This window comes from Orycteropus afer, unplaced genomic scaffold (assembly GCF_000298275.1).
Source record: "Orycteropus afer afer isolate SDZICR_OR568_19922 unplaced genomic scaffold, OryAfe1.0 scaffold00336, whole genome shotgun sequence".
Classification (NCBI taxonomy): Eukaryota; Metazoa; Chordata; class Mammalia; order Tubulidentata; family Orycteropodidae; genus Orycteropus; species Orycteropus afer.
In genome coordinates this window covers 2,580,357-2,590,597 of record NW_006921923.1, presented here as the reverse complement: position 1 = coordinate 2,590,597, position 10,241 = coordinate 2,580,357, and the positions used below count along the sequence as shown (strand labels likewise).

Genomic DNA, 10,241 nt, shown 5'->3' with positions numbered 1-10,241 from the left:
GTTGCATAGTATTCCATTGTGTGTACGTACCATAGTTTGGATATCCATTCCTCAGTTGATGGACACCTAGGTTGTTTCCATCTTTTGGCTATTGTAAATAGTTGCACACCAATCTTGACAATCAGTTTACCCTCTCCTGGTGAGGCATCTATATGACACTCAAGGCCCATTTCTCTGGAGTGGGCTTCTCAGGCCTCTCCACATTGAGCACCCTCTGTACGCCTTCTCTCCTTGCAGGTTCCAAAGGTTTACCTGGCATCTCTGGCAAAGATGGCCCCAATGGGCTCCCAGGCCCATCTGGGGCTCTTGGCGATCCTGGTGTCCCCGGACTGCAAGGCCCTCCAGGATTTGAAGGTCTGATGATGTCAGCACTAGGGGGCAGAGGGCTTTAGTGAGGATATGAGGCTTGAGGAGTCAAAAACTCCCAACTGAGAATTAGTAAACCTAGTGGTAGAGCTGGACACGAGGAAGCTAGAAAACTAGGCTCTAACTCATTTATGCCCATCACCCTCTGTGCCTTTGAAAGAATGCCTTACATTCTGGATGGCAGAGAACTATTCCAAATCCTCTTCTATATTCTCTTCCAGCTCTTAAGAGCTATGCTCCATATTATAGCATGGCCCCTTGCCCTGCACCTCCCTTTTTCTACCCAGGGATTCTGACATGGATGAGAGGGGGTTGGTTCAAGGGATAACAAAATGTAAAGTAATGTAGGGCTGTTCATACTTCTGCTACTTTTTACATCCAGGATAGCAAATCAATTTTCCTGAGTAGAGAGCAGTTCTGAGGCTCACTGGGAAAGTGTCATGATTGATTAGCCATGTCTGCCATGGGCAGCAGAAGAGAGTATGATTTTGCCACTGCTAAAATTGTTGTTGTTGTTGTTGCTGCTAATCTTAATATGTTTGGCTGCTAACCAAAAGGTTGGACATTCTAGCCTACCCAGAAGTGCCTCAGAACAAAGTCTTGGCAATCAACTCCTGGAAAATCAGCCATTGAAAACCCTATGGAGCAAGTTCTACTCTGACACATAGGGTCGCTATTAGTCAGAGTCGACTCAGTGACACCTGGTTTTCATCTTACTCTGCTTTTTCTTCTGGTTCAGTTTCCAGGCAGTTAGTTTTCCTCTAGGAACCCTAGTGGCACAATGTTTAAATGCTTGGCTGCTAACTGAAAGGGTGGTGGTTCAAGTCCACCCAACAGCTCTGTGGAATAAAGACCTGGCAATTTGCTCCCGTAAAGATGACAGCCAAGAAAACCCTATGGGGCAGTTCTACTCTGTCACGTGGAGTTGCTGTGAGTCAAAAACAGACTCAACAGCACCCAACAACGTTTTCCCCTGTGAAGGCCTGCAAGATTGGACCTGAGAAGTATCTCACTCTGCCCCTTAGCCCCACTCAGAGAATCCAAGCCCAGGTGGCTGTGGGAGGAAAGCAGGATAGCATCCTTGTTAAAAGGGAATCTGCAGCTAGATACATCTTAGTTGGAGTCCCTGCTCCACTACTTAAGTAGCGTTGTGACCTCCAAGCTTCAGTTTCCTCATCTCCACACTGGGATAGTAATAGTACCATCTCAGCTTTGTCATAAGGATTGAGATGATGTGTGTATGCAATGTGTCTTGTATGATACTTAACACAAAGTGAGTAGCTGATATTATTAGTGGTACCAGCTCAACCTTATGTTTTTTTTATTTTTATTGTAATTTGGGTGAAGGTTTACAGAGCAAATTCATTTTCCATATAGCACTTCATACACATTTTGTCTCATGACATTGACTACAATTCCCCACAGTGTAACAGCTCTCTTCCCCCTTCCTCCCCGTAGTTACCTCTTCCCTGTGTCTTTCTCTCCCATGCACTCCTACCTCCCTGACCTATCTCCCTGTGCAAACACTGCCCTTCTGTTCTCCCATGATTGATCGCTCCAAGGAGTGTATCTAACCAAAAACCAAACCAAACTCACTGCCATCGAGTCATTTCTGACTCATAGCAACCCCCATTGGGTATCTGAGGCTGTAATGTTGTTATTGTTGTTATATGCCATCAAGTCAGACCTGACTCAGCGACCCCTCCTTGGGTTTCCGAGGCAGTATCACTATGGAAGTAGATTGCCCCATCTTCCTTCCGAGGAGCGGCTGGTGGATTTGAACCGCCAGCCTTCTGGTTAGCAGTAAAGTGCCTTAGCCACTATGCTACCAGAGCTCCCATCTGAGGCTGTAAAGCTTTATGGAAATATATCACCCCATATTCCTTCTGTGGAGCAGCTGGTGGGTTTGAACCACTGACCTTCCAGTTAGCGGTCCAGTGCCTTATCTGCTACACCACCAGAGCTCCTTAGTCATGTATCTACTTGATGTAAATGTTCACCCCATATGCCTGTTTATTGTTTGGCTAGAAGCCACAGGAGTGAGTTCTGTTCCAGACCTGAAAGGTAGCTAGGGGCCATAGTCTCAAGGGTTTTACCAGGCTCTATCAGACCAGTAAACCTGGTCGGTCTTTAGTATTTTAATGATTTTGACCAGCTCAACCCTTTTATATTATCTCCCTTTTAGGAGCCCCAGGGAAGCAGGGCCCCTTTGGGAGGCCTGGCATGCCTGGCCAGAGAGTGAATGTGGGCTACACCTTGGTGAAGCACAGCCAGTCCGAACAGGTGCCCCTGTGCCCCATTGGAATGAACCGGCTGTGGGTGGGTTACAGCTTGCTGTTCGTGGAGGGGCAGGAGAAAGCCCACAACCAGGACCTGGGTAGGTACTGGCTCTGGCAGTCAGCCTTAGCCATCTGTCCCTTCAGGGACCAAGAGTCAACCTACTCTCCCCTCCCACCCCTTAGTGAGCCTACTGTTGTAGTGAATGGGTTATGAGCCCCAGCTCTGAAATCTGGCAGATCTGGGTTCAAATCCTGGCTCTACCACTTACTAGCTATGTACCCTGGGCAAGTTATTCAACGTCTCTAAGCTCCAGCTTCCTCCTAGATGGAATGAGGCTAATCCTAGTACCTATCTCATAGGGTGGTGCAAGAATAAAAAGAATCACCAAACATAAAATGCTTAGAACAATGTTTGGCACCTACTGAACATTCATGAAATGTTGGTGATGATTATTAGTAATAACAGGACCTGCAGGGCAATGATAATTATCCAAGAATTAATTGTTGTATTATCTACAGGTGTGCTGACCCTTAGAAGCAGTCTATTCAATGCAGGTTTTAAAAGCAGATTAATTAGGAAGGTATTATTCAGTTTATAAAAAGATTCTTTTCATTATCAAACTTCCCTGGTACATTTAAAATAGGATTTGATCAAGAGACTTCAGCATGGGTAGAGTGTTACAGGATTATAAAGGAGAGGAATACCCTGCCTGGTCTGGTAGATGCAGTTGGATGTAAACTCAGACCACTATCTAGTCTAGTCCTAATGACCATGGAGATAATCCCAGCCCTACCCCTTGGCTAGACCTTACCTGCCCCTCCCACCTTCTCTCCTTGCCAGGGTTTGCTGGCTCTTGCCTGCCCCGCTTCAGCACCATGCCCTTCATCTACTGCAACATCAACGAAGTGTGCCATTATGCCAGGCGCAATGATAAGTCCTACTGGCTCTCCACCACCGCGCCTATCCCCATGATGCCTGTCGGCCAGAACCAGATTCCCCAGTACATCAGCCGCTGCTCTGTGTGTGAAGCGCCTTCGCAAGCCATTGCTGTGCACAGTCAGGATGTCACCATCCCACAGTGCCCCCTGGGCTGGCGCAGCCTCTGGATTGGGTACTCCTTCCTCATGGTAAGGCCTGGCACTGCTCCTCCTCCAGTGGAGAGACAAAAGGCAGGGAACTCTGGAAGGGTCATTGGTCTGTCTCCCAGGATCAAGGGACATAGTAGTCATTATATGACCTGCAGGGAGTTAGAAAGGAAGGAAAGTGTTTGGCCTGGGCTTGACTAAAGACCAGAGAGCCCAGTTCTGCATGAATGGCAAATAACTGTGGGTATGGGTGGAAGGAAGCAGTTTGCACCCAGGGATTCAGGGTGAGAACATCTGTGAATCACAGCTAAAGACCGTAACATCTCCATGCTTGACTCCACCAAGGGAAAGTGGAAACACAGAAAGATCTGGGTGGGCAATGAGGGAGATGCATCCACACTCAGGGCCTCATATACTCTCTCTGGTCAGACTGGGCATGGTGTGGCTCACTGTTCTATATACCCCCAGCCTGTTTCCTCCCTGGAAGCTTTCTATGTCCTTGCTGAAATTCTTGGTGCCTTTCCATTTTGGTGGGAAGATAGTATCTAAGAGTGCTGTGTCTTGCTATGAAAGAGCTTAGAACATCTGTAAGCCCAGGGAGGCATCAGGCCTCTGTAGTAAGTCTGCAGGAACTTGAGACTGATCAAGGAAAAAGATGTTGTTGTTGTTGTTGTCATGTGCCATCAAGTCACATCTGACTCATACTGACCCCTCCTTGGGTTTCCGAGGTGGTATCACTATGGAAGTAGATTGCCCAACCTTCCTTCTGAGGAGTGGCCATGCTATTGGGGCCAAGACATTGACAGCCATATGCACAGGTGATCTCCCACAGCAAGAAGTCTGCCAAAAAAAAAGAGGCACAGGGAGCCACCAGAAGGGCATGAAAAACCCTGGGGAAGAGGCAAGGTCCTCCAGCAGCAAGGTGAGGAGTCTTTGGGTCAGAGAATTCTAAATGGAGCAGTGCCTTAAGGTCCTTATTACTGCAGGGGTAGCATAGTGCCTAAGACACTTGACTGCTAACCAGAAAGTTGGTGGTTCAAACCCACCAGTCACTCCTTGGAAGGAAGATTGAGCAATCTACTTCCATAGTGATACTGCCTCGGAAACCCAAGGAGGGGTTGCTATGAGTCGGGTCTGACTCGATGGCAAATAACAACAACAACAACAGGGCTAGCAGATGGTGAGTACAGTTTCATGGGGTATGTTAAACAGGCAGGTTTTAAATGGCTAAAAATGTATTTATTTGGGCTATTTTTAAAACAGTTCATTGTGTACACATTTGAGTTTGGCACTGACAGACTTTTGGGGGCTAATAGGCCTCAGCTTGCTATGAAGTAAACAACTTGGGGCTAATACACAGAGACCATTTTTTACTCATTTACATAACAGTCCCTCACACAATATCTAGTGAGTATCTAGGGGCATTTAATCAAATGAAAGTCAGGTGAACAATTCCCAGGGAAAGCTAGTGTGGCACCCTGCCTTAGTCTGGGTTCTTTAGAGGAGTAAAACTAGTTAAGCATATGTAGATATATAAACCAAAAAACCCAAACTCACTGCCGTCGAGTCGGATCCGACTCATAGTGACCCCTCCTTGGGTTTCTGAGACAGTATCTCTACAGAAGTACATTGCCCAATCTTCCTTCCAGGGAGTGGATGGTGGGTTTGAACTGCCAGTCTTCTGGTTAGCAGTCAAATGCCATAGGCACTACGCTACCAAAGCTCCCATGTAGATACATAGAGAGAGGAATTTACTTCAAGAAAATGGCTCACACAACTGTAGTAGCTGGCAAGTCCCAAATCCATGGGTCAGATGATAGGCTGAAGACCTCTGCTGGTTCACATGGTTACAGAGACTAATGAATCCAAAATCTACAGGTCAGATTACAGGCTAGAGGCTTCTGCTGGCTCACATACCAAGAACTGAAAGTCAGATGAAGAGAAGAGTGCAGGATCAAGAGAGACCATGTGCTTTGTCAGAACATCCATTTATATACTGGATGCAGGCCCCACCCCCTAGGAAACTCCCCTTCCAACTGATTAGCTGCTCACATCAGATCACAAAATGGAAGATGATTACATAGTGTCTGCCAAACTACTGAGAATCATAGCCGAGCCAGGTTGACATATAACATTAACCATCACACACACCCTGAAGGATGCTGCTTCTCCAGAGCTGCTTTGCTCAATCCAAGGATCATAACTCTAAATCTCCAGTGCAGCACTCTGACCAAGGGTACAAGGCCAGAAGCATAACGGTGATGGGGTATCTTTGAACAATTACTAAAGCTTCATGCTTCTTCACATTAGTGAACCTACCTGGGGTGTACTAGATTTCTGAGGTTGGCATAAGGTACTACAAACTGGGTGGCTTAAGACAACAGAGGTTTATTCTGTCATATCTCTGGAGGCTAGAAGTCCTGTGAGTAGGACCATGCTCCCTCTGAAGCTCTAGGGGAGACTCCTTCATTGTCTCATCAGGCTTCTAGAAGGTGGCTGTTGGCAAGCCTTGGCTTGTAGGTGTATCACTTCAATCTCTGCCTCCATTGTCATGTGACATTCTTCCCTCTGTGTCTGTGTCCAAATTTCCATCTTTTTATAAGGACATTTGTCATTGAATAATGTTGTTATTGTTGTTATGTGCTGTCGAGTTGGACCTGACTCATAGCGACCCCTCCTTGGGTTTCCGAGGCAGTATCACTACGGAAGTAGATTGCCTGATCTTCCTTCCAAGGAGTGGCTGATGGGTTTGAACTGCAAGCCTTCTTGTTAGCAGTCAAGTGCCCTAGGCACTACACTACCAGAGCTCCTGTCATTGAATGAAGGCCCACCTTAATTTTAAGATGACCTCAACTTAACTTGATTACATCTGCAAAGACCCTATTTCCAAATAAGGTCACACTCAGGTGCTAGGGGTTAGGACTTGAACATATCTTTTGGGAGGGCACAATTCAACCCACAACAGGGAGTAAAGTATTTCCTTGTTTTGCTCTGTGTCTGTGAATTAGGCAGTTTATCCCAATATAATGCAGAATCACCTCTCCTAGCATTCTTTCCTGTTTATCATCAAGTCCAGGAAATAAGGAGCAAAAGCCTGTGTGCTTCCAAAAGGAGGCATGTATTAAATCTCATGTACTTTGTTCATGGGAGACCTCATAAGCCCTTGCTCAGAACTTATTTACTCAATTTACAAATAATTCTAACATACTAAAATATCTACTTTACCTGAAAACGTGAAGGGGGGAGGAGTTGGACTGCTTAGTAAGGTGTGTTGAAGCAATGAGACATGCCTGCTAAAAAGGAGAAAACGAATCCAAATAGGTTTAAAACCTATGGCCTTTGGTATGGGGCCCTTGCACAATCACCCGACACAAAAACTGATGTTCACAATGACAACTCCGCGTCATCTTAAAAAGTTCAAAATACACAGCATCTGCAGTGTAATAAGGGAGGGAAATGTATTATTGATTTTGGGAAGTTTTCTATCTGAGGGTCAAAATGGGGGAAGCTTGGATGCTTCAGTTATCAGGAAAAATCACTTATATGGAGATTCTCACTCTGCAAAAGTTCTGCAAAGTAAGGTTTCCCTGTGTATCCAAAATGGGCATTTGTTCCATTTGGCCATTTGCTGACCCAGATGTGCCTCTTCCCCACCTCTGTAGTCCAGACAATAATCCAGCTAAGGTGAAGGGAGTGGGTTAGGGGTGTGGAGAGATGGGGCTTCTGTCTATGGGTAGAGTGATTGCAGACTCTGGGCTCAGTGGTTGGTAATAATGGGGAAATCCTGAAATCTCATGCTGAAGAAGCTCTCTGAAGCTAGGCCTGCTGGGACTTTTAGGTCAAATACCCCAGCATACCTAGCAATAGCTCTTACTCTGTGAAATACTGCATGTCCTTTCCCCTTCTTAGAGTACAATACATATTCAACACTGAACTCTGAGAAGAATTGCAAGTTCAGAAATTTACTGAATTTTCCTTAAGCCAAATTTTCCCAGATTTATTTGTCCATGGGGGGGGGGGTTGGCACCTAACACACCTCCAAACACAAGGAGAAGCAGCAGTTTGAGAAATGCTGGATTCGATGTAGCCATTGACCATACATAATGGGTTAGGAGGGCACTAGGGAGCTTGGGGAGTCCCTGGGTGGTGCAAACAGTTAACATGCTATCCTATCAGTTGGAGGTTCAAGTCCACCCAAAGGCACCTTGGAAGAAAGGTCTGGTGATCTATTTCTGAAAACAATCAGCCACTGCACAGCCAGTGGAGCACAGTTCTGCTCTGACATGTACACATGGGAGTTTGCCGTGAGTTGGAGTTGACTCAGTGGCAGCTAGTTAGGGAGCTTGGAGGGGGCCCTCCTGGCTCTGAAGGCTGCTATGAGGGAGGATGAGCAGCCCCTCTCCTAATACACCACTTTTGGTATGCTGGCTAGATGCTGGAGCTGAACCAAGGAACCAGTACTTACAAACGGAAGCATACATGTCTATCCCTTCTGTAGCAGCCAAGTGTCCCCTCCTCCGCCCATGCCAGCCCCTGACAGGCACAGCTCAAACATCACCCTCCTCCTATCTGTTTCAGCACACTGCAGCTGGGGCTGAGGGTGGAGGCCAGTCCTTGGTGTCACCTGGCTCCTGCCTAGAGGACTTTCGGGCCACTCCCTTCATTGAGTGCAGTGGCGCCCGGGGCACCTGCCATTACTTTGCCAACAAGTACAGCTTCTGGCTGACAACAGTGGAGAAGAGCCAGCTGTTTGAGGATGAACCTGTGTCTGAAACGCTGAAAGCTGGACAGCTCCATACGCGAGTCAGCCGCTGCCAGGTGTGTATGAAAAGTCTGTAAGGCGGCACCTGCCACTTTGCTCCTTGCCCTCCCCTCTTTCTCACAGCAGTCACCTCACAAACCCTGAATGGTCTGAAGAAGGAAGACCCTTTTGCTCATCTGTCAAGTTTTACTCTGGAGTCTCAAATGGACTGGACTGTTGGACTCTGGTCACCTCAGGCCCAATAGATGAGCTCAGCCCACTGAGATCTTCTGTCCCATTTCATTCAACTCGGTGCTATCATTGATTTGGACGTTTGCATGATTATTCACGGCTACCTCAGAAAGACTTGTTGGGACACTACTTCCTTTAACTGATAGCTTTCCTCACTGTCTTGGTCAGAAAGCTCTTCATAATAGCTAATGAGTCATGTCTTCATGTTCAGGGGTCACCACACATTACTTGACTTAAACCAGAACCCAATGTTTCCACATAAAAAAAAAAAAATTACCTGGCTGAGCATTCATGGATGGTTCAAGTCTGCATAGGCCAAACTCTGACCATTCAAGGAGGCCTGCTGTTGTAGGCAAGCAACAGAACTAGAATAAAGTGCCCACCAGTAGCCTGAGGTGAGCTGTGACTCTTTCCAGAGTGAGAGAGTCTGCATATTGTTAGGAAAGCTTGAAGGCCAGCAGCTGAGAGGCACTCATTAACTTCAGATGGCCCTAGACAAATCACTTCCTCCTTGCTGGCTTTCTCCCTAGGCAGAGACAGAGAGGACTTAGCCCGGTCCAGCATACAGTAGAGGATGCAACAAATGTGGCCAAGCCCATTAAAGGAAATGAGAACCACAGCCCTTTTTCTTGGGCTGGAGGTAGAGGGGTGGATGGGTAAGGAGGTGTGAATTTTGCTTTTGACTCCAGGAACAAAAAGGTAAATCCCTTGTCCCAATGTCTCAGAAGTCCCTGTTTATTCCAAATGCTATCCAGATGTGTGCATTATGGCAAATTGAAGCTGTTGGTTCCTCTGCATTTTAAAGCTGTTAGAGACTTTCTTTCCATTTAAATGTCCATCCAATTGCTCTTTCATAGGTAGCCTGTTAAAACTATCTTAATACATTTTTAAAACTTCGTAAAAATCTAGCACACACCTCTCTTTAGCAGCTAGCAGACTTACAACAAGCCTGAGTTGGCTGTAAAGTGTATTGTATTCTGTTTGGGAAGATTTGTTTTAAGTTACATTTTCTTTAATTACCAGTTTCTTAGAAGAATCTTAACTAAGTTGACATCAGGCAATTCCTTCCAGGTAATTCTATTTCCTTAAGTATTATGTAAACTGTGCCAACGCAGCAAAGCATAATCATCATAATCTGAATTATTTTTACTTTCACCTTCTATTTGAGTAGTAAGTATGGTGTCAGCATTGTACATAACAAATAAAAGAAATTAAATCTGAACATTTGACTCTTGATATTCTTTGATGAAACATTTTCTAAAGCTCATCATCTCACACCACAATTCATGACTCCCCCTCAGAGTCTAGGTGGTTCTTATTACTGTGAGTCAAGTTCTATAACAAAAAATTGAGACAGGAAAAATTTACAAGACACTCACAGCCAAAGGACTTAAAGAATCCTACTCCAAGATAAGCTCATTGTTGTTTGGTTCCGATTCATAGCAATCCCCATCATATGCTAGGGTTCAAGAAAGGAATTTTTATACTTCAGTTGCCTCAAGATCATTTACAGAAAA

General features: G+C 45.8%; 1 protein-coding gene across 1 annotated transcript in view; it reads left to right on the top strand.

Moving 5' to 3' along the window:
- The window catches only part of COL4A6 (collagen type IV alpha 6 chain), an 86,045-nt gene extending 77,475 nt beyond the window's left edge, over positions 1–8,570 (top strand). Inside the window, exons 41-44 of the mRNA XM_007952434.2 lie at positions 238–354; positions 2,552–2,743; positions 3,487–3,773; positions 8,310–8,570. Of these exons, the coding sequence (XP_007950625.1) occupies positions 238–354; positions 2,552–2,743; positions 3,487–3,773; positions 8,310–8,570 (857 nt within the window). The remainder of the gene's footprint in view (positions 1–237; positions 355–2,551; positions 2,744–3,486; positions 3,774–8,309) is intronic.
- The last annotated feature ends 1,671 nt before the right edge of the window (positions 8,571–10,241 follow it).